We start from the raw sequence: 27,907 nt of genomic DNA on the forward strand, positions 1-27,907 counted from the left end.
CCAGAACTGCAGTCATCAGTGAAATACTGCAACTAGACTTGGTTCTGTTGAGAACAGGCTCTCGTGTTTCCCTAAGCTCTTGGAGGCAGTAATCTCTACTGCAGCACTGTAGCTGCGAGGCGGTGACCTAGATCGGAGACGCCGGTGAGACCTGTGCTAGCTGCACTCCTCTGGCGCTGCGCTGCTTCCCTGGACCAGCACCCGAGTGCCTCCTTAGCGGCACAGCAGTCCTTGCGGGCTGTAACTGCTGTCACTAATTACAGTCAGCCTGTGCCAGCTGCTAATGAGCACCGTGAGGCAGAGTCGGGCACGGGAAGCGGTGGCACCGTGCGGGGCCGCAGTGCTGCGGCAGCGCGCACGGTACATTTCCATCGCAGCCGGCTCCCCCGCGGGGCCGGCCGTGAGGGCGGCTGCGCTCCCAGCCGGGACGATCCCAGCGCTCCCGGCCCTTCCAGCCGCTCCAGGCCGGGCGGCGGCGGCGCCCCGGGCGGGCGGGGCGGCGCATGCGCGGCGGGGCCCGGAAGGGGCGGCCGGGCTGGCGCCGGTGCGAGCGCCGCGCTGGGGCTGCGGCAGCGCCGGGGCAGCGGCGAGATGAGCCCTGCGGAGTGAGCGCGGCCCCGCCTGACGCCCCGCGCCGCTCTCGGCGCCTCCGCCCCGCCCGCCTCCGCTCTGGCTTCGGGCCCCTTCTCTCTGCGCTGCGGCGGGCGGAGGCGGCGGAAGGAGAAGCCCATGGAGGGGAACCGGGACGAGGCCGAGAAGTGCATCGGGATCGCGCGGGAGGCGCTGGAGGCCGGGAACCGCGACCGCGCCCTCCGCTTCCTGAACAAGGCGCAGAAGCTCTACCCGACCGAGACGGCCCGAGGTGAAGCCCGGCCCCCTCCCCGCTGCCCGGCTCCGTCGGGACGAGCCCGGACGGACCGCGGGGCCCGCAGGAGGGCGGGCGCAGGGGGGCCTGCCCAGGGGGGGCCGTGCGGGCCGAGACGAGCGGGAGCCGGCCCCAGAGGCAGCCCGGGGGCTCTGGCGGGGTGCGCGGCTCGGCCGGCAGAGGAGGCCGGAGTGTGTGCCCGGGAGCAGCGCTCAGGGCAGGTGCCTTCCCCCTCCGGTGCATGACTCTGGCGTCAGGCGCTGCGGAGGAGTGGGTTTACCTCCCCCGGTGCCAGCGGGGATCTCCCAGGGCCGACCCAGCTCCTCGCCTGCATTCCCTCTCCTCTCTACAGCCATCAGTAAAAGCGCAGCTGTACAGACGAGGCTTAGCCCCGATTAACATCAGGACATCTCAGGCCCCAGGCCGAGACAAGCTGGGTTGGCTTCTTTTCTGTCACTGTGAATCACCCCTCTCTACCAGCTTGCAGTGAGAGCTGGAGCTTCAGAGTGGACCGTGTCTTCATTCTCTAATATATTTTGTGGTCCGTGTCTTCATTCTCTAATATACTTGTAGTTTGGGTTTTCTCGGGTTTGGTTCCCTTTTGGGTGTACAGCAGCCACATAGGAATTGCACACGGCTTTACCTTTGCTAGAGAAAATAGAAAATGTGGCACCCCCAAGACCTAATTAGCTCTCCTGACTATTCCATACTAAAACAAAAAAAATAGTACCTTTAGCAAAAAGTGTTTAGAAATAATTGTTTCAAAGGAACAGTAGTAAGGTTTCAGTGTATGTAGGACTGTTACCTGTCTTGGAGCCTTTCTGTCATACAGTGCCAGAAGTCAGCTCAAAACACCTTTGGACACAGCAGGGACTTGTTGCCTTCCTCTGGTTCTCATGTACGTGGTCTGTGCTGTGCAAGGAGTAGGAACAGCTTCAGTGCCCTGTACCACTTAAAGGCCTCAGCAGTTGCCATTTCTGCAGTGGAAGTGTGAGGCCAAATCTTAACTGGAAGTTGCTGTGAGGAGATGCAGTGAACATTTTTGGGCCTCTTATCCCCTGACTTCTTCTTCTATGCAAGCAATAAATGAAGACTTTGCTGGCACTTTTCTTTTTTAATTAGTAGTTTGTTTTCTCCTGCAAGACAGCATGGATGTTGCCATATTCCCCTAAATTTCTGTGGCTTGAGAACATGACATGCATGAAAATACTTGGAACTTTTTGGAATCTGTGTTGGTCAGGAGGCAGGAAGGCAGAGGATTTCAATTCAGTTTCTTTCACCAAGGAGAGCAAATAGCTTCATCTGCTTCACACAGCTTGTTATCATCTTATATCTCAAAGAGTTAAAGCAGCTTTCAGGAAAAAATCTGACTTGTTTTGAGCATTTGGTTTTTTGGTTTTTTTTAAGTAGGACTGCCACTACATAACCACCATGATAAAGTATTCAGTGCAAGAAATAGATGGCTAATTAGGCTATTGTCTGTAGGACACTTGTTTTAGTCACTGTGGAAATTAGCCAAGTCAATCACAAACGAGGTACAGACCTGGGGGAAAGAATTTGGCCTTGTGGTAGTGGGCTGTAATCTGGGGAATTGTGTCTTAAACGAAAAGCTTCCCAGAATTTCTGTGTGGTGTTAAATAAGTCAGTTCACACCGTTTCCATTAGTGACCAGCTAATTGTTTGTGCTTCGTTTTTCAGGTATTCAGCTTGAAACAAGGGCCTGATTTGTGGAACTGGTGGGCAGTTAAAGCTCCATCTGAAGCTAAAGAGAATTGCAGATGCCCTAATACCACTGAAAAAGTTCAGGCCCTAGGCCTGATTTGAACTAGGTACTTAGAAATTAGGGGACTCTGTAAACATCTAATATCTCTGTGCTTCAGTTTTCTATTTGTGGAGGTTGTTGAATCTTTTAAAGTCATCTCATTTCCTCCCAAAACAACACCAATTCATTGAATTTATTTTGGTTTTAAAGTTTGAGGCACTTAAATGGCCCTCTTAAAAGTGCAGTAAAGTGCAAGAACACAGACTGTCTTTTTTTCAGGACAGGTTCTGGACGGGCTGCAATAAATTACAGCTTTTTACACTAAGAACAAATTAAATTGCTCTCATTGGCATCTTTTAGTTGGGGGCCCACTTGAAGGAAAAAATCCAACCTGTAATTCATAATTCAAGTAACCAAAAATGTGTCATAGCACATACCAGAGAGAAAGAAGTAGTTAAGGTTTTGTTCTGACAGTTCCTTTAGTTCCTTTAGTTCTAACACAAATTCTCATTTTACAGTCATAATGTGTTGGGTTTTTATGGTGCTAGGACAACGTGGTGCAGCCCCAGTTGCCTCTCTGCTCGCTTATGTTTCTCTGGAGTGTGGGTTGGAAGGTAGTTGAACTAATTTCTCACTGAAGTTTCAGATTCTTCGTATGCTGTACCTTTAGTATCGTTTTGAGAACAATTGCACACCATTTTACAAACAAAGTTGTCAGTCATAAAAGCAATGAGAATGGTAATGCTGAATCTTTTACTGGTGGGAGCTTCCTCCTCCTGATATTGTAGTGGATTACAAAAGGGCAGAGAATAGGTTTTAACTATTGTCTCTAAAACAATACTATGTGTGATCTGCTTTTGGCAACATTTACATTTAAAGGGCATTCAGCACTAGTTCAGTCATCAGTGAAGTTTAGTTTTGCTAAACAAAGCTTCTGCCTGAAATACGCTGACTGCAGCAGTGCTATTTTAGGGCTTTACTAGTGTGAAATGTAAGGTCAGTGCTTATTTAATGATACTGAGCTAATGACTTCATAGTAGCAGTGTCCATGTTGACGTCATTCTTTGCTAGAAAATTGTTTGATTTTGGTTTTTGCTAAGGATTCATCTTGCAACTGAACAGAACCTAATCTCTTGTCTGGAAAAGATTTTTTTAGAGTGAATTTAAAGATAACAAAGGACAAAATGTCCCTTTCAAACTTAGGTGCCATTCTGTTTGAAGGCAGAAAACAATGTTAAGGAAAACTTTATTTTTTTAGTGCTTCTTAAGATTTTCTTGCCCCATTTCTGATGCTGCCTTTACAAACAAATTTTTTGGGAGCATGTCAATTTAGTTTTTAGGCTGTTGCATTAGGACAAATTCTGAATTAAACAGAATTCTTCCATTAGTGAAAGTGGGGGGAGGAGGGGGGTCATGTTCAATGCATAATGGAATCAAATGTAGTCCAAGGATCTTTCATTCAACAGCAGGTAATAGTACACACAACAGAGACTTCAGACACACTCAGAGATAAGATTCGTTGCCTTACCTGCTAACAAAATAAGTCTTTGGTTCCCTATATGCCCTATTTTGAAATACTAGATGCACAGTTAAAGTTTTCTTAAATGCAGTATTAGTATTGCATTGTAACAGCTGCTTTTACCACCAGCAGTTCATGGAAGAGTCAGAGTATTTTCTGAATACCTAAACTGTATCTTCTATTTGAAGGAAACAATGGCCCCATACCCTTTGTGTGGTTTTCTTTTTCAGTGTAGGACAATAGCATGTTTGTGTACACTGTGTCCTGCTATTTTAGGAAGTTCACACTGATATATTTGAATTTTATTTTTTTAAGCATCCTGCATTGTATTCTCAGCAATGCAGCTCCATTATGAGGTCTGAGAAGGGGATTAGAAAATAGTGATATTTAAAGAATACTGCAACCAAACCTGTTCATTAAGAGACTTAGAGCCATGCTTGCTGTGGAGAAAGACTGGATGTTAAAAATGCAAACCGTCGCCCATGCCTGTGCTTCTGCCATTTCTGCTCCCACAGGTTCTGCATAAATGTTGGGGCAGGGATGAGAAATTTCTAGAGCAATACCAATATAAAAGGAGGAACTGCAAAACTTTGAGCAAGCATCGTTTCAAGAAGGCCACATGTTCATTAGGATTCTATGCAATGCCATTGTTAAATGTCATACTCACTGGATAGAAAGATAATTTTTTTGTTTTGTTTTGTTTTCTGGTAGCACTTCTTGGGAGCACATTGGGACTGAAATGCTTCATTCCAAGGGCACTGTCTGTCCATTCAAAGCTCTGTTCTTGATTAGTTCTTAATCTGCAGACCTGGTCACCTCGTTGGAGTTGTTACTACTTCATTTACCTCAGAACTTCATATGCCACAACAGAGGATATTAGAATGAAGTATTGCAAATATTCAATATGTCCTTCAGTTATAATCCATAATGCAACTGTAGCTCTCCTGTTTTCAAGCTCCAGATTTCATTTGTAGTGAGAGCATCCCCTCAGTTACAACTAGACATGTAAAACTTAGTTGTTTCCTTATATCTGCTGTAAAGAGCCTGATCTGATCAGTCCATGAGTCTGGCTGAGGCAGGCGGAGGGGCAGGACTGGCTCTGAAGTCAGCTGACTTTCTTGTTCAGGCTGAGTGTAGTTATTCACTAATAAGTGAATGTAAAACTAAGTGCTGGGGAGCTTTTAAGACGTGGTGGCTCTCCTTTTTAACAAAGCTTCACTTTCTTTTCTTTCTGTGATACACAAGCTATGATGTGTAGGATCCCAGTTTTCTGCTGCTCTAAGAAAGACCATGCTAAGCAGAGAAGAATTTTTTTTTTATTTAGGAGAAAATTCTTAAGGATTCTTCCCATGGGCTTTCTAGAAGAAAGTGCTGTGCTTTCACACTGCATGGGACATTTTTCCTGAGCAGTTTTTATTAGTGCATTTTTAATGCAGATAGTAACTAATTTTCTTTATGAAACAAATTTAGGCTATGTAGTTTGCCATGTTGCTCTGAAGGAATCTGTTTGCAGGAAAGGTGGACTATTTAATAATCTTTGATCTATATTATACTTTGTGGGCAGTCCCTTGTGTTAAAATGGTATTGTTTCTGATTCACTGCTAAGACAGATACCCCTAAAATACAGGCTTATATACAGAAATGGACTTTGTGTATAATGTTTATTAAAACTGCTACATTTGAGATCTGCTGGAACATGGAATGAAAGAGGATTTCAAGAACTAGCAGAAGCCAAGTGGTTTTCAAGTTTCAGGTCTTGAGTTGGGTGTATTTGGCTGGTCCTTGGCTGGTTGTGGCATTTTAAGAGTGGTTTCAATTTCAGCTGATATTGCCTGGAAGGAATAGAGCATCAGTTTGTGGCAGTAATGACTCAGGTTACAGATAGGTATGTACTGTAGGAACTGAAATGTGCTGGAGATGGGCTTGATGTCTGTGTGGAATAATTTGCACTTTATATAGAGTTTAAGGTTAGTTCCTCTTCTTCAATTTGCAGTTGCTTATTCAGGTGTTCAGATGTTTTCACCCCAAGGCACAGGTTCAGTGGCTCTAAAAAACATCTAGAAATGAAGCACCTGGACATATTCTCTCCAGTGTTACATTACCTTGGCAGAGACAGATGGGAGGAGCCTGGTCACTAATTTTGAAACGCTTTTCCATAGTTTTGCCACAAAAAAGAATTATCAGACTGGCTGCAGAAACATTTGTGACACAAAGTGGTGATCAGTAAGGAAGGAGGATGTAGCAGCTAGTCTTGTCATGTGGTGCTCTCCTCTGAGATAATTGAGAGCCCTGACTTTTTCACTAATACCTGTAATGATACTATGATATACTGTTGTTTTTATAGTTTTGTTGGAAGCTATTATGAAGAATGGAAGCACTGCTGGGGGAGGCGCTTACTGCCGAAAACCAGCCAGTAACAGTGATCAAAGTAAGCCCAACAGCACGAAGGAGAGCAATGCATCTGCTGCAGGTGAAAGTGGAAAAGGCTACAACAAAGACCAAATGGAAGGAGTTTTAAGGTATGGCTTAAATATGTCATTGCTTTTCGTTCTGTGTATTACCTGCTTACCCTTTCAACTCTGTCATCTAAAGGAGTCACAGGAAGTTTGAGGTTAGCTCAGAGGGATTACTTGTACTGAACTTTGACTGGAAGGAGGAGTTTTGCTGGCTTTAAACACTGAATGAGACGCTGTCACTTTCTGCAAGAAAGATGCTACTCCTTTCTTCAAAATATTAAGGCTACTTTATGGAAAAATAATACTCAAAATAGTTACTGAGTAGATCTCATGGTAAATGGAAAAAGTTATGAAAACTCTGTTGTACAACTTGCAGGGCAGTGTTTCTATTCAGTATTTTTATACTAAAGATACACGGTCACTCCTAAAGTTTATTTTCAAGCTAATCTTGCTGTACAGGCTGGTCTTAGACAAATGTTAAAATTATTTTGGTTTGAATGTAAAGGTGTCTGAGAAGCACTGGAATACATCATCTGAGTTGCACTATAAACTCTGCTTAGTGCAACTTGATAGTATTAAGATGAGGTGACATTAGGAAAGGATGTGGGAAAAGAAACAAAGGTCAATAAAAATGCCCTTTTGAGGCAAGTAAGTCTTAAGTCATGTTGTTATTGCATACTTGCTGGCTGTAGGAGCAAGAAAAATATTGTTTCATATGTGCCTGGGTTTCTGCTAAAGAAATATGGATATAGCAAGGAAATTGCACAGCTCAAACCCTGGTATTTTCACATAAGCCTAGCCCACATATTTTCAAGGGAGCTTGAAGGGAAATCAAGAGGTCCCTGTCTCCTAGTTTGTGTGTATTGGATGTTGTGCATAACAGAAATTTGGGGTGGTTGGGGTTTGTGTGCATCTGTGAAATGTATGTTACTGTTGATACGATCTTGGATCTTCCTGCATTTCAGTAATCTGTTCAGCTGTGCTAACAGTGAGGAAAGAAGTAGTTTTACTTTGTTGATACAGAAGCTCTGCATTCAGGCAGGTAGACAGCAGCAGGTCTCACATGGTTGTCCTCTTGGTGTTATTTACTAGTGCTTTTCATTTACCATCATCTCCACTTAATTAATGTTATTACCTTTTGTGATATATCTAAAATAAAACCTGGATAAGCCTGTATGTTTCTGTTAAAATGATTGTAGTATGTATGCTTGTACACACATGTGTGGGACAAAATATCCAGAAAGAAGTCCTCTGTAAATGTGGCTTAGGTCAAAATAAGACATGTCACATACTCCCAAAAAGCTGCTGCAGGGAGGGCTGTCTTGGTGCCAGTAGTCACTCACCTGTGACGTGCCATTCTGAGCTGCAGTCTGCTTCAACATCAGGCTCCCTGCAAGATCAGTCTGTTTGTTTGTTTTAGCAGAAGGTATGTTACCTACTTTCTTGACTGAAATGGTGTTGTAGAGCTAGCTTTTTTCTCTAGTTGGCTTCTGTGGTATTGGGTATTGCTTTCTTGAAGGGATTTGTTAAATGCTATATAAACTTAATCCAGTTTGTTGAGATCAGGACCAGAGTTAGGGATATTCAAGAATCGCACATTGAGAATAGTATTGATGCAACATGGCTTCAAGAATATTGAATGTTGAGTACAGAGTTTTAAAACCTACCAAGATCTTTGCAAAATAAGTGATTGTAATATAGAACAACCCATGTTTGTTTGTTTAACATACCACTTAAAATCGTGTGTTAAAACAATGTCTTCACCTTTGCTCAGGGAACACTGCTATCTTTTAATACAGCACTTCATGAACCTTTAGACAGAGATGAATTTTTTGTTTAGATTTGTGCAGTGATCAACAGAGCAAGTTTTGAGTTCATGTTGAAAGTTTTGAAATGTTCATCATGTTATTATTTAGTGACATAAACCACTTAAAAAGTTTGTGGTTAAGAATTAAAAAACTTGTGTGCCTTGCCAATGAGAGCAGAATTAAATACAAACAATAGCCTAAAACTAAATGGAAAAATATAACACATTCAGCGATGATAACTGAGAGAAAGTTCATGTTTAAACCACAGTGAGAATGAGCTTTCTAGTTGGAAACATGACAGACAGCATACGATATTGCTTCAGTCAGGCCCCATATTTTTCCAATTAAATGAAACGTACCCCTTTGGGGAGGGTATTCTTTAGAGAATAGAGTTTGTCACCACCATATGCTTCTGCTGTACCGCAGTGGAATGGTTTTCAGATGTTTGAATTGATTAAAGAAATTGTGTGTGAAAAGAGGTGTTTTTAAACAGTGTTTCATCCCCAGTTGTTGTCTTTTTTTCTGTAAGGGAAGAAGTTTATAGACAGCAAGGTAGCAAAACCTCCAAACTTCAATAAATTCTGACACTCAGCATGGACATCGGACAAACAGAGTGGTTTGCATGTGCATGATTCAAAAGGTCATTATCCTCAAATATTCTTCCCTTTAGGAGTTCTTGGTTCAGTAACTGAATATAGACATGGGGAAAGCTTTCAGCTACACTTCCATGCCATTTCCAATGCTTTTGTTGTAAGCTTTACCAAGCTGTCAGACCGGGAGACTGACTCTGAGCTCCCTGGCTTGGATCACTGATTAAAGTTCCTGGAATTGTACAGCTATCTTGAATTTGTTTGTGACAGCAGATTTAAGAAGCATAGTGAGGATATGCTTGGAGCAATGTAACTAATTTAGCTGCATTAATTTTCATCAGGGTTACTCTAGTAATGTGAGTAGCTATGAGTACAAACAAGCACCTCTGTGCTGGCTTCATTTTTTCCACATACACAGGGGACACTGATCACTAGCAAGTTACCATAACAGTTCTGTAGAGTATTACGTGAGCTTGCAAGCTGCTCAACAGGGAGAAGCGTAAGATGTAACATATTTCCTTTGATTGCATAAGTGCTGGGTAATGCTGCTCTTTGTGGGAGCTGTGCTTGCTATTTCAGTGTGACAGTTTGAAGGTTGAGAGATACCGCAGCACTTTGTTGCTTTTAAGTGGAAATGCTTTGAAAATCCTATCTGTAGTACGTGCATCTTTTTCCTAATGAACCTTACCTTGTCACTGAGAACTGGATCAAGTTGCCTTAACACCCTTAGGTGACCTGCATGTGGGAGATACTGCAGAAATATGCTAGGACCCACAGTAGGCTTAATGCCTTCTTAGAGCAAGTGCCCTAGAGGTCTCTAGGCAACTGAAAGCTACACAAGTGATGTCAGCTTAAGACAAATGTGTAAGAATCACATGCACGACAAAAAAATGAGGCATTTTCATGTTTTATGTTTTATACAGGGTCTTTTTAAATTATCTTAAAATGCACATGGTATTTGACCTCTTTGGTCTCTTTTTTTTTTAGTGAATAAGCCATAGCATGTATTCCATATTGCCTTTTTGACATCTGAAAGAAAACTGCCATGACTACTAGTATGCTAAATTTGCATTGTTGTCTTGTGAAAATGGTGGTGGAATACTGCTTTTCCTGCCTTGCCAGTGCCAGCTTCTTGGAAGAAAGCACAAGAATCAAGTTTTGTATGGATTTTTGAGATAAAACCAAACCAAACGAATAGAGGCATGAGTTCTGTAGAAACCTTGGAAGGCAGGATTAAGTGTCATCAAGTAGTGGTCAGGAATAATCAGTAGCTTGATTTGAATTCATGTAGTGAACCAAAAAATTGCCTGTACACATTTCATGGATCAAAGTAGGAGTATAAGTTGTGTGACTGACTTTTTCCAAGCATTCTGCTGACACTTTCACAAATCCAGCAAAAAGAGATATTGGTTCTTTTCTACCATAGTGTCAAGAAGATAATTAATTGGAAGTGGATTAATAAGAGCAATCAGTATGTGTTAAAAAAAACCAAACCACCAAAGCAGAGAAATCAGGGCATCCCTTTAATTAGGCTGTAGAGCTGCCATGAATTTTTGAAATATCCATTTGAATGGTTGAGAAATTAGGGTGGAAATCATAGTCATAGAGCCTGTCACAGAAAAGTGGCAGAGAAGACATGATGGACTTTGTCAGAAAGCTCATAACTAAAATAAAATATTAAATAAAATCTGGAGAATAGCATGCTGATGTAAACACAGCCTTGACTATTTCATATGATACACACAGTAGAAACAAACTGATCAGGTACATCCAAGAGCAAGGTAGTAAGACAAGCACCCTAATGTGTTGTTGAATCTATCAGTGCAACAGAAGTCTGAGAGTTCTGCTGCATTTGTTTCAAAAACTAGGGGTATGCTGGTACCAGCTTGAGTTCCTTGACAATGCTGTGACCTTCTCTTCCCAATCTAGAGCACTTCTGTCAGCCCATGTTTGTCACCCAAACTGTGACTGGCACATTCCCAGCTCAGCTGCAAGATACCATTTGCATCAGGCTCTCTGGCATAGTTGGAAATTTGACCTGTATAGATTTTGGTCTGCATTTTACTGTGTTTTTCGGCTCAACTCTAGGATCAGAAGTCAGTATAGCTTCCTCTTGCTGGATTCTTTGTCACTAACATTCACATTGCTGCTCACTGTGCTGCTCAGTTCAGATTACCATTGGGAGAAATAATTGTGGCTCCCTTGACATGCTTCTGGTTGAAGTATTTGTCTTTTGGGCTGTTCCTGTGAGAAGGAAGGAAGGAAGGAACTTTGTAAGACCCTTTGAAATACCTCCTCATACTCCAAATTTCATGATTGTGCATTGTTGCAGGTATTTAATACAGTAAGGCAAGCATCTCTGATAGGTTTTGTTAATCTGATAAAAGCTGGCAGTGCTGACCTAATCTGAATTGTAGATTTGAAAAGTGATCTGACAAGCACAGCATTAGGATCCCATCATTTTGTAGTCACAGGAGAACCAGTGGTGGCAGCCCTTGGGTTTCTGCAGCTGAGAAGAGACGTTTCAGAACCTGAAGGGCTTCCTCTGCTGTCAGCCATCAGAGCATGGAGAGGAGCCCAGCATCCAGCAGAGTTGTTGGTGCTGCAGTTTGCAGCTGGCTGACCAGTTCTACTGCAGGTGCCTTATCAGCTGCAAGCTGGGATAGTGGAGCTTTGCAAGTGGTGATGAGATACTTCCGTCAACAGATTGGGCATGAATGTAGGCCATCACTTGCTCTCCTGCAGTTTGAGAAGTCTATTCTGTAAAAGTCAGGTGTTATTTCAGGAACAGCCAGCAAATCTGTTAATCAGAAGGACAGTGCCAAGGTGTTGGCAGGGGACTAACAATTCAACAAGGAGAGAGAAATAACAGAAATAATTTGTTAGTAATTCAGATACAGAAGTGATCCAACCAGAAATGAAAAGTACAGGAAAAGCAATTCACAAAAAAGCCAAAACCCCAAGCAAAGTATCAGTGAAAACACCAAACTTCAAGTAAACCAAAAATAAAGAATGGGAATAACCTGTTCAATACAAAATGGGCAGTTAGTAAGCAAGTAATGTGTACATTAGAATTTTGAAAAGAAATGTCTGTGTGGAGTTTACGTATGCAAGAAAACTAGCAGTAGGAACTGCAGTGCCTTAAGGGCAGCAAGACCAAACAACAATTTGAAATGCAGCATTCAGAAAGTTGTTCATGCTGAGAGTGTTGGAGGGGTTTCAGGTGCAGTTAAAAGCCAGCAGTAACATCAGTGATGGAGCTTTTCCAAAACCTCCACTGATTTTACCCTTAATTTTTCCCTGCTTTTACTAGCTGATTTTTGTGCCCTGTAGTAAGAGAAAAGTGCCACCTTCCTTCCCATGACAAATCTCCACAGGATAATTCAGTGGTGCAGGTGAGGGTTTCTGGCTGAGTGAGGATTGTCAGAGGTCAGTCTACTAAAGTAAAGAGGTGAGGAATATGTCCAGTAATGTCTGCATCTTCTGAGGGGCAGGGATCAAGTTGGCCATGGCTTCCAACAGCTTCCAGCAGCTGGAGAGAAATTTCTCAGCAGGAGAGTGGAGTTTTGGGGGAGGAAGACTTGGAGCATCTCTTAAAGGATGAGGAGGGATTGGACGTCTGAGGGTGGGCTGTGTGCTCCAGCAGTGTTAGAGAAGCCTTGTGGCTGCACAGCCATGTGTGACCTGAGTCCTGGTGACTCCACAGTTTGTCCTGTGATAAACTGACTTTTCAGGTTCTGTTTGTGGTGCATTAAAGTTTTGCTTCTCAGGAATACATCACAAACACTGATAACTTTGTTTAACTGGAAAGCACCTTCTAATCATCTTTGCTTGTCCCATCATCCCCAGTGCAAGTTTTAGTGCAGAACTCACATGAACTCAGCTGAAGGGGGGAGAAACGGAGGTGTTACCCTGTTATGATTGCCCCGAATTGTGCTCTGTCAGGAACCTCCTGGCAAAAGTCACTGACTCCCTCCCAGGAGGAAACTGCATTAACCAGATGCTGGCCGCTTACAGTCCAGGTGGTTTTTGCCTTGAGGTGGCCAAGCAATGGTGTAAAACTGTTGGCTAATGGCAGAGTGTGGTAAGGGCTTCATAGCATAAGGTCACTGATGAAAATTCCAGGCTTAGGTATGGTTTTTGGCCCCTGTGCATTTGTAAGATCATTTAATGGTTTTTAGCTTTAAAACTTGATCTGCCTAATCCAAAGTTCTGCTGAACTGCAAAATTTCCACATGTATATGCATGTTCCACATTTGTTTGTAGAATTTTTCATTTACCCCTAGGAAAGACTTGCAAAGAAAAAACATAAATGTGTTATACTTTGGCTGAACATGTTTCTCAGTAATAACAATACCTCATTCGTAGGCCAGGTTCAGGATAGCTGTTGCATGAAAGTGATTTTAGATCTTCTGGTAGATACCCACCATTGCTGCTTCTCCTTTGAGGGTCATCCACTGTGGAGCATCCACTGGTTGTGAACAGGAGGAAATCTCAAGTGGCTTTTGGGGAGTTAGAAGTACAGGTTGGCATCTGTTGCATTGTTCTTTTTTTTTTTTTTCCCATATTTCTCTTCTTGGCATCCTAGAGTTGTGAAATGAATGTATATTGTAAATAAATAAATTTCCGTGGTGTTTTTTTTTCCCCACGAAAAATGACAATATGCTGTTGAAGGAGACTGTTGTTGAGGATGCACAATGCTTAAAAACACAGGAATGAATGTTTCACACCAGAGTTTTAATGCTAAAACAATAACAACTTTGCTAAACATTGATGGCTTGCTATGTAATTTTATATCAATCAAAGTTCCGAAGAGTCTGGCCCACAAACAGATATCTCAGAAGCAATTGTTGAAGAGAACTTAGATTGGATGCTGAGATAGCAATTTCATGAAATAAAAGCTTAATTTTATACTGTTAGACATTTAAATAAAGCTACCTGTTCTTGGTACAGTTCATAAATCATCCCAGCATTGAGGCTATGGATTAAGGGATCTGTACACTACCACACTTCTTTCTGCTTGTACAGATTACCAAAAAAGAGTTTCCAGTACTCATGAGTATAATTTAATGTATTTTCTTTCCAACCTTTCTTGATGGATTCACTGTGTTCTTTTTAGTTAGCTCTATCAGCTTCCTAATTGGAGCTTATTAAATGTTACTTCAATATAATGAGCCATATTTATTTCACAGGATGTTTGTGTTGGCAGCTGCCTGCATACATTCAATTCAGTGCTCTTGTGAGCATTACACCGAGGCTTCCATCAAAGCTTCTGTATTTGAACACAGGAAACAGGATCCCTCAAATGAAACTTGATTTGATCAATCTGTGAAGTAGGATGGACCACACATGATGGTGTGGTTGAACTTGTGATGCTCACATTCCCTTAATAACAGGATTCCATGAGAATGCCAAAGGCTTGCTTGCCCCCTTGCAATACACAGGGCTGCCCTGTGTATAGTCTTGGAAACATTAAACCCAAATTTATGTAGACATTTGTGCATGTAAGAGAATGCAGATACGATTACAGCCATGTGAAAGACGCACATGAAGCTTTTAAAATATTTTTGGATGTGATTTCTATTTCTTGCTCAGACCAGCCCATTTTTTTTGGCATGCACTCCGTGTCCATGTGCCTTATTTCTGCAGTGCAAGTTTGGGATTCAGCCTTTTCTTTCTGAATTTTTACCTAAGTAACTTGGTTTGATTGTTAAGCTGTATTTACTGGTTTGATCAGTTCTTCCTGCCCACAAAGAATTAATGTTCTCACATTTCCTCTAAGTGCTCTTTCTTTCTTCTGGGGTATTGTGAAGTATACTAAATCATTACATCATTTCCAGATTTTGCTTTTCCTTTCTGAGTTAGAAAGCCTACAAAAAGAATATTTCTGAGGTTTGAGTTTTAAAAAAATGCTATACTTGATTATATGAGATAAGCTAAATATGCAATTGCTGGAGCTGATAGTGTGACTTTGAATTTACATAAACACTTACAGAGAGATTGTTAAGATCCAGGTGCATTCCCAGCAGCAGAAGTATTCTCACATGTTTTATTCCCTGTAAAGTGAATGCTTGCGTGATGGAAGGATTTGGCTTTAGTTTGGAGAAAGGGAGGTGTTGTTTGCTTTGTTTTATATCCTTCATACTGAAGTGCATTTGCTGTTTACAGTCAAAACACATTTTCCTACCTGCTAGTTGTGCAAAGTAAATTTGGAACCTTCTTTTATGCATTATTAACAGCAATATTAATGTAATTGTAGATGAGGAAATGCTACAGTAGCTGCAAACTGAAACCCTTTCTTACAACCATGGTAGTTCTACAGTAGAAGTAAAAGAAATGTACATAAAAAGCTCAATAGTGAGTTTATTATCCAAAAATGACATTCTTTGTTTCCAGAGTGGATATTTTAAAAATAATTTATATTGAAAGCAAAAGATTTAATATAATGCACCAGTGTAGTGTATGACCTCATTCACAGCTGTGTGTTAACCCATTACTTTTACATCTTTTTGCTTGCAACATTTTACATCATTTTCTTTTGCAGTATAAAGAAATGTAAAAATTATTACGAAGTCCTTGGAGTGTCAAAGGATGCAGGTGAAGAAGACCTAAAGAAGGCTTATAGAAAACTTGCTTTGAAATTCCACCCAGACAAAAACCATGCACCTGGAGCAACAGAGGCTTTTAAAAGTAAAACACCATTTTTACTTTAAATTTCTTTTATCATTAAACTTCATCCAAATCCATATTTATCTGCATTGATTGCTTGTATTTTTACAAATGTAAATGTGTCTTTTAGCTGTTGTTGGACTGACATTTTTATTCAAGAAAATATTTGACCTTTGTTATATTAGAAGTATAGATAAATAACACGGACTTTGGCAGTAGGGCTTGGTTTCAGAAAATCGACTGTAATGTTCAGTACAGGGAAGAAATACTTGATCTGTGAAACCCAATTGTACTTTTTTACTGTTGTTGACTTAATGTAGTTATTGAATTTTATTGTCTTGGATCTTTACTGTACTTGAGCTAGATAAAAAAGAAAGCAATCCTTGAGAACAAAATGCAGTTTTTTCTGAATCACGTGCCACACTAAGTTGCCTCTTCCTTAGAATTTCTTGTATGTGTGTAGTTTTACTACTTTTCCTGCATAAAAACACCTGAGTTCAATCACGGCCTTACTAGTAGTTGCCTTGGACCATTTTTTAGGTAAAATTTACAGTCTGACTTGACCTTATTTAAGGCTGCCCAGCTTAGCCCTACACAAGGGGAGTTATTGAAGAAAAGCTTTTTAAAGAAATTACAGCTTCATCTCAGATGAACAAAAATGTGAATCTGTAAGAAATTATAATGCATAAACAATCAGATTGTGGTACATATTTTTATTTTTTTCCTGTGTGAGGTTTACATGCAGACATTTGAAAAAAATCATTCGGATAAAACACTTAAATTGGGGAGGGAAAAAAAGAAAAAAAAGTCCTGAGCAAGAATTCTGATACAGACTTTAAGACGTAATTATAATGATATATTAACAATTCCAGATGAAAAGTAGATACAGCAGAGCAGGAAAGTTGATTGCTATTGATTCATTTACTACAGTCTTGTGATGTCTTTATCTAAAAGATACTATTCCTATAAAATTGTCTCAGGCCCTGGGAATAAAATAGTTCTTCCTTGTTAATAGCATTTCAAATAAATCGTCTTTAAAATGTTAAAAATCAGCTTCTTAATATTTTATTTAATGTGAGCACTTTGTACAAGTCTTAATTTCTTCAGCTGAATTTCACTTTCTGGTTTTTAACTAGATGGGTAAATGAACAGAAAATTTTGTAGGCGAATCTCATTGCCCAAAAATTACTTCATGACAACTAGCATTTTCTTCCATTGAAATTATCATAATCCTTTTGTATGGCTGAGTAAATTTATGGTTTAGTTTTCCTTTAAAGATATCTGATCAGTTTTTGACATCAATCTGGGAAAAGGAGTTTATAACAATAGTTTTTATTTCATAATAATGCTTTATTTTAAGGAAAGGTCACATTATAAAACAGAATTTCATTTCACGATAGGTAATGTAATAATTTCTGCTATCTTTTATCAATTTAATCAAAAATCTTTCCTGTGAAAGTTTTGACCAGTGACTTTTTTTTTTCATTTTTATGTCCTTTTTGAAAAGAAAGTTATATTGGAATCAAATCTGTTGTGAATTAGCAGCAGATAATCAAGAGCAAGTAACAAAGAGGCATATTGTGACAGTAGGGTAACTTCACTTTATGTGCAGTCACCTGAATTATCTCTCTTAGTTTTTAATTCTTGGGAAAATCTAAATTTTTGCTACCTATTTTATCCTCATGTTGAGCAACAGAGCAATATTTGATGTCAGTTTGTATCATGCTGCAGTTCAAAATACAAGGCTTCATTTATTTGGGTTTTCTCCTCCACTTAAAGGAGTTGTTTAGGTTTTTTCCTAAGGGCATCTTAAAAGGCTTGTAGCTAAAACTCATTAACTTTTTCTTAGATTGGATAATGTTTAAAATATTAATTATAAAGCCACAGTCTTATTTGCCTGTGTTGAGGTTATAGTGTTGCACCTTTCACGAACTTTTGATGACTGATGGCTTTTCAACACTGAAAATCATAATCCCTGTGCCTTGGGTTGGTTGGCTGCAGAGGAACTCTTTTGTTGGAGAGGCCTGGAGGAGAGAGTAGAGAGGAAGGCAGAAGGGGTTTAATGACGATATGACTGAGTGAAGATTGTTCATCAAGTGGCAACACAAACTTTCCATCAGTCTGCAAGAGCATTATGTCTGTGCACCACAAGAAAAAAGCTGCTAAAGTCAGCAGTGTATGTGGGTTTTCTTGCTGATATTTTCTGTGCTTACCTAAGTGAGGTTTTATCCTTTCTACTGCCAAAATGGAAGCTGTTCATTTGTGATACCGTAGCATAAACAGGGACAAGCATCCAGGCCAGGCCTTCCAAACACTTCCAAACACTCATATTGACCGCCCAAGGAGCACATTCCTGTCATGCATGCATGTTCTACTCCTCAGGTTACATCATGCAGAACTTTTGTGTTATTCATGTAACCCACAAATATCTTCAGAAGCATGAAGCAAAATACATTCACACTCTTGTAGACAATGAGGTTGGTGCATTCCAAGAAATGCCCACTTTACCAAATGAAACCAAAGAAAACCTGCTGAGTCCATGATGGTTTTTTAAGCTAGCTACTAGAGCAAACTGCAGTTACTCAGCTTCAGAGTCTCATTGTAATGCTTGATGCTTTTTTTGTAACTGCAATGAGAGAGAACATTTCCACAAGGGTAGGTGTTCCCCTAGAAAAGGAAACAAAGCTCTCCTGCCTTCTGCCTTGTTTAACAGGATAAAAGGCTTTTGGATAGCGTTGGTGGGAAACTTTGTGGAAGCTATTCTAAGAAAAGTGGAGATGTTTCTGGACCTTGTTCTACTGTAGCTGTTTTGTAACATACAGTAAATTGCATCGTTTGCTGCCTATTTTTGACTTTGAAATTGCAATTTTCATGCTGGAATAGCTTTTATCATGCATTTATGGGAGCTGTGTTTTATTCCCTGCTTCAGAAATCGGAAATGCGTATGCTGTGCTGAGTAATCCAGAGAAACGAAAGCAGTATGACCTTACAGGCAGTGAAGAGCAAACTTGCAATCACCCTAGCAATGGCAGATTCAACTTCCATAGAGGTTGTGAGGCAGATATTACTCCAGAGGATCTGTTCAACATGTTTTTTGGAGGGGCCTTTCCAACAGGTATTTGTATATGTCAGCATAATTATTGAGATGTACTGCTAGAGTGGCATTAGAGTTTATGACATTATAAAATAGTAGAACTATTCCAGCCAGCCTTGAACCCCAACTCAACAATCTGCATCAGTTTATTTTTCCCTCAAGTATTGCTAAATCCCAAAAATGTCAGTTCTTTGGGGTTACTATCATACAGCTTAAAATACTTATTTTAAACAGCTTTGAAATTTCAAGATACCTTAATGTCCTTTTATGTGCTGTTGTGCAGTAATGTAAAGTGCTTTATGTTGCTTCTGTACTGACCTCTAAACGGTGTTTTTGTACATGATTTAAATGTGGATGTTCCTTTCTCAGGTAGTGTACACTCATTTTCTAATGGTCGTGCTGGCTACAGCCATCCAAACCAGCACCGTCAGAGTGGGCACGAGAGGGAGGAAGAGAGAGGTGATGTAAGTTTAAGCACCATTGACTTTAAACTACACAATTTGCTTTCAGTATTGTGATTATACAGGAGCTCTGTACTGTAGAGGAGGATTTGTACCTGCCAGTTGGGTATTTTAAACTTCAGTGGGTGGTTCACTTACTGACTGGTAAATAGGCATGAAAATTTGAGAAGGTAATAGCCTGGTTTTGTAAACCTGATGTTGTATGTCACTCTCTTAATGGTGACTGGTATTAATGAACCTATATATATGCCACTAATTGTGGCCACTAATCCTTGTATGCATAGAAAAATTTATTTGGGCTGAGGTAAGAATTGAACTTACAGCTCAGTATTCACCTCCATGAATTATTTCTAGTCCTGTATAATCACATATCACTGTACAGATGAGACCAAATCATGGCATACACTGTAGCTGAATCCAGCTTTTATGTGGTAGTTGCTTGTGTGTACGTGCTAACCCATGAACTCCTGCAGCTTGAGCACTGTGTGAATATTGTGTATGCATTTGAAAGTTCAGATAATACCACAGTGTTTGCATTTACTGTTTTCCTAGCAGCTTTTGAGGCTTAAAGCAAAAAGTCACACTTAGCATTAAGTATTGTCAGATTTACCTGTTTGCCTGATGATTTATGAAATACCTGAATCTATTTTGTTCCTTAGGGAGGTTTCTCTATGGTCATTCAGCTGATGCCTATTATTGTGTTGATCTTTGTCTCCTTGTTGAGCCAGTTGATGGTATCTAACCCTCCTTACGCCTTATACCCAAGATCGTAAGTAATGCTTAATTACATCACCTTAAAGCAGAGGGGAAGGTATTGTAATCGCCCTCTCCCACTTAGAAGCATTGTGGAGAGTCTTCCATTAGTTGATCATTGATTTCCCACAGTGAAGAAAGGGAGGGAAGGTGTAGATGAAGCAGAAAAACATGTTCTGTTTTTCAAAAAATTCAAGTGCAAAGAACATGCTGTGAGAATGTAATGGAGAAAAGAGGTCAGCAGTACCTGGAGTTCAGGAGGTCTACTACAAGGCAGTGGGTCCATGCAACATGGCATGTTGCAAAAGTGTTTGCATCTCCAACATAGTTATCAATACCTGAAATCTTCTAAGGCTCATTACTCTTTTGGGGGTAATCTGTATTTGTAGAAGGTGAAGAACTTGAAAGCAACTTCTGATCTTCATTTAAGTGTTAAACATGATGATGGCTGGGAAGATTGTCTGTTCTTTGCTTCATTCTAGGTGATGGTAAAATCTTCTTTTTCTTGTGAAGAATTCTACTTGTGAAACTTACCTGTTTCATACAGTAGGATATTTAAACCTTTTTGTCTTCTGAGAAATAAGTAACTTGAATCAAGCGTGCAGCTAGCTGGTAGAAGTAGCCCACTCACCACACTGGTTTTAAAGGGCCTTAGCTCCTTGCAGAACCCCTCAACAGAGAGGTTTCTTTTCTCCTGTTTTTCAAAGTTCTCTATTTCTGGAGTAGGATGTTTTTCCCTTCTGCAACTAAGCTGTTGTAATGCTTAGAAAAGCTTTTCTGCCAAAATGTTTGCACCCGGTCTTTGATTTTTAATCTACAGAATGCCAGCAGGAAAATGAATTTATCAGGGCTGGCAGCAAACACTTCAGAATGCAGATGCTGTACTGGGTTGTTACAGAATAGTGACCTGTTTCTGTGGAGTTTGAATGTAATTTTCTATTATTAAAACTTGTATTTGGCTAAAGAGGTATGAAATAAGTGTCTTAGTAAAGTGGATTTTTTTTTTGAGATCAGGTGTTTGGGCAGCAGAAGTTTAATGTTTAGGTAAGTGCAATAATTTTTTTCTCCAGCAGATTATAGAGCCATTCTTTTAATTATTTGTCTCGAAATGGCCAATTTGGGAATGTGCTGCTATTATTCAGTAATGTCAATATTTTTTTAAGTCTGCTTGTGGTGTAAAAACAATAATCAGATTAATATTTAGTCTTTCTCTCCCCCCTGCCTCCTTTTTTGCAGAAGTACAGGGCAGACCATAAAAATGCAGACAGAAAATTTGGGTGTCATTTATTATGTCAATAAGGACTTTAGAAATGAATACAAAGGAGTGTCATTACAGAAAGTGGAAAAGAGCGTGGAAGAAGATTATGTATCCAACATTCGTAATAACTGTTGGAAGGAGAGGCAACAAAGTAAGTTTGGTAGTATGTGTAATTTCATTAAATCATGCATTACTATAAAAATAGCCTGAGGCAAGTAGGAAGTGCTTGTATTATTACAACATCTCAATGCAAAAGTAAGTGTAAGGTCCCCTGCTATTTCTCACTTTAAAACTGTCCCCAGTGTTACTTAGTTTTTGAATTTTACTCAGTGATCTAACAACCATTTGCAAATTATCAGCAATTTTAACCTGATTTATTAGCTGTGACCATTTCTCAGAAAATTAAAGACCACACTAAATTGATTATGACAAAGCTTTTGTCCTTAACTCACTGCAATTTCTAAGAATTCTCATGTCTTCCACATTACTTTATCATGGCAATAGCTCATTTCCCTCGGTGCTTTTATACAAGTAAATAAATAAACCAGAAGCTTACATAGGTGTTTCCAGAGAGACGAAAAAGTAATCTGCCTTGGACCACAGTACATACACACACTGCTTTTCCAGGCAACCAAGGACAGGCAGCACATCATGTAAAACAAGGGGGTTTAGTTTGCCATCTGTTTCTCCAGTCTAGTATTATACAATGAGTTACTTCTCTTCAGAAACCTAGAATTCAGTGTTAAAGCGTAAGAATACTGAAGAGCACCACCAGCCTTTTCTAAATCAGCATCAGTTTTAACCAGTTATTCTGTTATCTGTGAGCTCTGTGGCTCTGCTAAAATTATATCAGTGTTGAAACCAGATGGTTTTAACTTTTCAGGTGGTGAGCTTCAGTCATAGAAGACTGGAAAAATAATTCATTCATGAGCTGTCACTACACTGACCAGAAGCAAATAGAATGTAATTCTCTGAGTCAGATCACATGTTTCTGTCCAGCTTTAGTCTCTGCAGTCCTGTTGTTTGGTACTTGTAATTTATCAGGTTGTGAAAACTACCCAAACTGATTTTGAGTAAGAGGCTCCTAATGGTTTTTCTTTTTTTCCTGATTATAGAAACAGCTCATTTTGTGGTTTTATGGATTTAAAATACCTGTTGTGTGTTAAATCTCTTTGACAGTTAAAATCCATCTGGAGTTAATTGACATTTAAGAATGTCTTGCATTTTGAGTTGAAGTAACAAAAAAGATTTTACAGAATTACAATGCTCAGCAATGTCAAGCTGTTGAGCTCTAGTATAATACAGAGAGCTCTTAATTATTAATAGCTCTGAACACTGACAGTCTGAATCAGCATCAGCTGAAGTAAAGGGCTTAACATTAAGATTGGATTTTTTGGGGCACAGACAAGATGCTAGAGGTATCAATAACAATGCAGGATCACTGAGATTGGCCTATATTTGTAAGGTTTAACGAGTTCTGACAGAAGTAGTAGGAGATTTTTGTAGGGTGTGTTTTTTTCTTGTTAATCAGATACTGCTGTATGAACTCTGAGGGAGCTGGAAGGCTGATACAGCTTTACCTGTTCAAAAAGATGGAATTGTTACAAAGATCCAGCAAAGGAAAACTGTAGCAGTGCTGTTTCAGTGGTGTCTGTGGGAAGTTAGAATAGAGAGAAGGGAAAAAAGGGCAAGGGTTAAAACCTGAGGTATTTTGTACAGCTGTGTCATGTGCCAAGTATTCAGTTTGTAACCAAAAAAATCTCTTCTGTTTTCTCCTTAAAGAAACAGACTTACTTTATGCAGCAAAAGTCTATCGAGACGACCGGCTCCGAAAGAAAGCAGAGTCCATGTCCATGGAGAACTGCAAAGAACTAGAACGGCTGACCAGCCTCTACCGAGGAGGATGAGCTACAGTTACACACACATCTTACCTATGCTGTTATCTCTCCTGAAACTGAGAAGAGATTTAGTTTCACCATGGATGCTGGAAAAGAGGGTGGATGTAAAACTCTACTGTGTAGCTGTTTCCAGAAACCTTATGCTGAAATATCATTTAACGGCTTCTTTACCTACTGTGAAATATAGGTAACTTTAATTGTTTAGATTTTACTTCAAAGCTTCTGTGAATTCTTTCAGCAGAGAGAATAGCTCAGAAAGGATGCTATACTTATAGAGACTTAGTCATAGTGGTTCTCCTCTAACATATTTGCCATGTAAATATCTGTGGAAAGAACTCTTTGTGTATATATGAGTTAAATGACTTTCTATTTAAAAATCTCAGAAATTTAGTTCCATATTACATTTTGTCTCACTGATGGAATAAATAGTATGATTACATCACTCCTATTCAGATGTCAAGTGTGTGGAGTTGAAATAATTTTTAATATTTTATCTCTAACTCTATGTAAAATCTTCTAGGTTTACCACTTAGAGGAACTTGGTATTTTTAAATATAATGGCATATATTCCTAAATATCTGTTGGGGTAAATTGATCTGGTGTAGAGTAGCAGTTTAGCTGTTGTAGTTTTTTAGCATTTCTAAGCAATGCTGAGAAAAATAAGAACTACACTAATCTCTTTTCAAAGTAAATATTTGCAAATGCTGTACAGACCATTATAAACATTGCTTTTAGTACTTGCAACAGTTTACAGCAGCTCTACCATTTGGTATTCCAGTAGTAGTAAGTCCATACGTATGGTTAACATGCATCCATAGCTTCCTTAATTTTCACTGGAAAGGTAGAGGAAAACATGCAACACTAAAATCTTAACCTAAAATAAAAAGGCAACCTATTTGTTTTTTCCTGGCAGGCTTCCATTTTCTTACTACTTTTTTATTTCAAGCTAGGTCCCAATAGTGATTCCTCAATGGGCATCACAAGTGGAACAGGGAAATTTTGCTAAGGACAAGCTATGTGCCTTTCAACCCTTTTGCCAACTATTTAAATGCTTTGCTGCTTTGCAGTGTGCTCCTATGGTCAGAGCCCTATCACTTGTCAGAAGACGTAGGGTATGTTTTTTTGGGACCAGAATGTAGCTGGACTGACTTGGTAGAAATGAGCAAGCCTAGTGTTGGCTCCTACATAGAAGATCATGTAACTCAGTGGCCTGGAAATGGAAACTATATGTAGCCACACCTGCTGATGCAAAGAGGTGTTCTGAAGCAGCTAAGTACAATGTACTTAAAGTTTATCAAAGTATGGTGAAAAAGTTTTTAGGTTCAGTAGCTGATGTTTTTTACATTTCAACAGTGTTATGCAGGGGAATGTTTCTTGTATTTGAGAATGCCAGATAGCTTGTATTATGGGCAATATATTTTGTTTGAGAAAACTGCTATCTTTGAACAATGCTGTCAGTTCATGTGGAGCCAAATATTTCTCCTAAACTCAAAATACTTTGTCTGGCTTGATTGCATTCCTTCTGATCTACAGCAGGATATGACTTTACAAATACACTAAATGCTATTACTTCAAGTGACCCAGAAAACATTTTGCATATATCCCTTTTCCAAATTGTCCCAGTGGAAATGTCTTCTCTTGAATTGGTGTATCATGAGACTGGCTGCAGGCTTTTAACTAAGCAGCTAAACCAGCATTCAAGGTGGACATAAAAGCCTGGGGCACAAAACAGAACTAAAAGTTGCTGAAACAACAAAAAAAAAAGGGTTTCTGTACTGAATGTCCTTGCTAAGACTGCAGTAAAAGGGTTCAGATGTAATGGAAAGGCATCCAGTTGTTTGAAATATGCAATCCAAATCTATGGAGAAAACCAGATTCCCCAGATTTTGTAACTGTCCAGAATGTATTGTAATTATATTAATGAAAACAAACTATCAAAGTACATCCTGGTACTCCTGTGTCTTCTTAAAAGAAGAAAGTTGTTCCAAAGGCTTTAACAAGTACTTGGGCCTTCCTGTTTGCAAATGAGTCTGAGCTTGCAAGTGATCTTTTAGTGAACAGGAAAAAGGATACATAACACATTTATCAAATATTGGAATTGTGAAGTCAGAGTGAACAGATGGTCTTAGCAAAGCTGCCTGTAATAATCCTATGGGCTGTGTCTGCCCTGCAGCCACTTCTGGTGCAGGTGAGAAGTGGGGAAAGGGATGGATGCTGAGCTGGGTTCCATTGCTGTCAGTTCCTCTGCAAACTGGAATGATGTGCTGGCTGTGCCCTATGGCAGCATAGACATCCCAGAAGGTTAAAAGTGAGACCTAGACTGCAGCATTTCATTTGACTACCTATTGCAATTAGCACTTTCTGAAAAGGAAATAATATGTTTATACTGGTGGAAGTATGCTGCTTAGCATTTAACAGATTAAATAGTTGCACACTTTGAAATATCTAGTAATGTGCAAAAGGATGCTGTGATTTCCTGTGGCATAAAGATTAAGCTGCTCTAAATATGGCCTGCAAACATTCTTTTAATATTTCAAGTGGGCGTTTTTCTCCTCATGATTGTTGCTTTTTTCCCTCAAGTCTGAAGGTTTTTTTTCTTCAGAAATGTCAATATCTTCCCTGGATTTGTTAAGGGAATCTGCTGGAAAGTTCAGAATTCATTTTCTCATGAGCAAAATGCAAATTGAAGAGGGTGGAGTACTTAAATCTTTTCAGATGACCTTTCTTCAGAAGACAAAGTTCCCATTAAAATAAGATATTGGAAAGAAAAGGGAAAAACAAAACTGGTCTTGAACAGCCTGACTAAAAACCCCTCAACATTTTATCTACCTGCTCCTTACTGTTTTTATTTAGTCATTACCTTTCATTTAATCTAGAGTTAAAGATAGCATGAACATGGGTTCTTGGTTTTATCCTTTAAAAGGGCAGGCAGAAAAGCCCTGCAAAAAGAGAAAAATCTTGGCATGACTCTGACATAGCCTAATGAAAAAAGGAGGTGATTTGCATCTGCTGAAATATAACATCAATATGTGTTCTATTTATGGAGCATCCTGAGTCACAAGCAGTTCAGTGTTCACATCTGATGAACATTTCCCTACAAGTTCTCTGTTTGGGTAAAACAAGTCTAAATTGGAATTTTTTACCTTTTTTTAAACTGTCTTTTTTTCTTTTACAAGTTTCCAAGAAATGGTAGAACATTACAGCACTAAAAATGTAACAGATGCATTTAAATAGCAGAGACAACTTTAAATAATAAATATTTTTAATATAATTTTGTAACAAATGCTGTAAAAGGATTAAAATGGGAGGTCAAGAATATTTTTTAAGGTTGTGTGTTCATAAATTTCATTCACCCTTAAGCAGTTGTTATGCTGACTTGTTGTAGCTTTTTTTGTCAAATAGAAGGAAAGTGCAATAGTAAAAGCATTTTGGGTTTTTTTAAAGCAGGTAATATTAAATAAATTCCTGAAGCTCTAACTTACATATGATGTAATAAATATAGGAAAGAACTAGGCCATTTGTTGTGGTTTGGCCATGACCCCAGCACCATGCAGCCAGCTGCTCCCACCCCACAGCACGACGGGAGGAGAACCAAACTCAGGTAAAACCTCTGGGCTGAGATGGCAGAGGTTTAATCAGCAAAACAAAATCAGAGATCAATGATCAATAGCAATGAAAAGGGAGACAGCAAGGGAGAGAGGCATAAACCCCAAGAAACAGAAGTGATGCCCAACACAATTGCTCACCACACTCTGACCAGTGCCCAGCCTGTCCCTGACGAGCAGTCAGCAGCTCCTGACCAGCCTCCCCAGGTTATACACTGACCATGAGATGCTCCATGGGATGGAATATCCCTTTGGCACATTCAGGTTTGCTGGCCTGGCCATGCTCCCTCCCAGCTTCTTGTGCACCTGCTCACTGCCAGAGCATGGGAGACTGAAAAATCCTGGATTTAGGGTCAGCACTGCTCAGCAATAGCCAAAGTATCAGTGTGTAACCAACATTATTCCCATACTGACTCCAAAGCACAGCACTGTACCAGCTGCTAGGAAGAAAAGTAGCTCCCCTATCCCAGCTGAAAGCAGGACACCATTATAAACTATACTTCCTATACTGCTCAGTCTGGCAGGAATTAGGTTTGAGTATTGGGGTTCTCCACATTTTTAGAAGTAATATTAACATGCACTGTTTAGTTATGATGTTATCCTTCATGCAGAATACACTTCTCCCTTCAGTACTGGTTTATTCCATGTACAGAATGACTGTCATTGGGATGGGAGAATAAATTACCATTAATAGCAATACAGGGGCCATCTCATAGATGCTTTTGCATAGCTCTTATTCAAAATGTGACAGGGAAATAAGTAAAATTGATCACTGAGCATCATGGCTGCAAATAATAAAAAAAAAAAGTTGCATTTTTAAACATTTTTAGTGTATAGTAGGGAATATTTTAATAAATGAGAAGACCAAGGTTGTTGCAGGTAGCATTTTCAAAATACTACCAGAAGCTCACATGATGATGTTATGGGGTTCTCTTTTAAGTATCTCTCTAATATGACCAAGTCCTTATCAAATTGCTGTGTGTGCATGGCTTGGATTAAGAAGGAGGTATGGATTCTCAGTATTCAAATAAATTTGTTCTTTTGAATGACCTTTTCCTCTGTTACTTGCAAAAAGTGGCTTATCTCTGTTTCAGGCTTTTTGGAAACTTCGCTGGAAGTTCAGAAACACTAGCAAGTGATTGTTTTTTTAATTTACACTTTTTAAAATT

General features: G+C 39.6%; 1 protein-coding gene across 2 annotated transcripts; it reads left to right on the forward strand.

The window, feature by feature from the left end:
* The first annotated feature begins 506 nt into the window (after positions 1-506).
* DNAJB14 (DnaJ heat shock protein family (Hsp40) member B14) lies at positions 507-27,788 on the forward strand. Of its 2 annotated transcripts, XM_077177195.1 has the most exons (9): positions 727-862; positions 2,564-2,694; positions 6,491-6,665; positions 15,545-15,690; positions 18,599-18,784; positions 19,133-19,227; positions 19,884-19,993; positions 21,214-21,386; positions 23,018-27,788. In XM_077177195.1, exons 3-9 carry the CDS (start codon positions 6,508-6,510, stop codon positions 23,140-23,142), a joined length of 993 nt encoding a protein of 330 aa, XP_077033310.1. In that variant the 5' UTR covers positions 727-862; positions 2,564-2,694; positions 6,491-6,507; the 3' UTR covers positions 23,143-27,788. The 2 variants fall into 2 exon arrangements, with proteins under 2 accessions (XP_054488790.1, XP_077033310.1); XM_054632815.2 differs by lacking the exon at positions 2,564-2,694 and having other exon boundaries at positions 507-862.
* The last annotated feature ends 119 nt before the right edge of the window (positions 27,789-27,907 follow it).

Source organism: Agelaius phoeniceus, chromosome 4 (genome assembly GCF_051311805.1).
Source record: "Agelaius phoeniceus isolate bAgePho1 chromosome 4, bAgePho1.hap1, whole genome shotgun sequence".
Classification (NCBI taxonomy): domain Eukaryota; kingdom Metazoa; phylum Chordata; class Aves; order Passeriformes; family Icteridae; genus Agelaius; species Agelaius phoeniceus.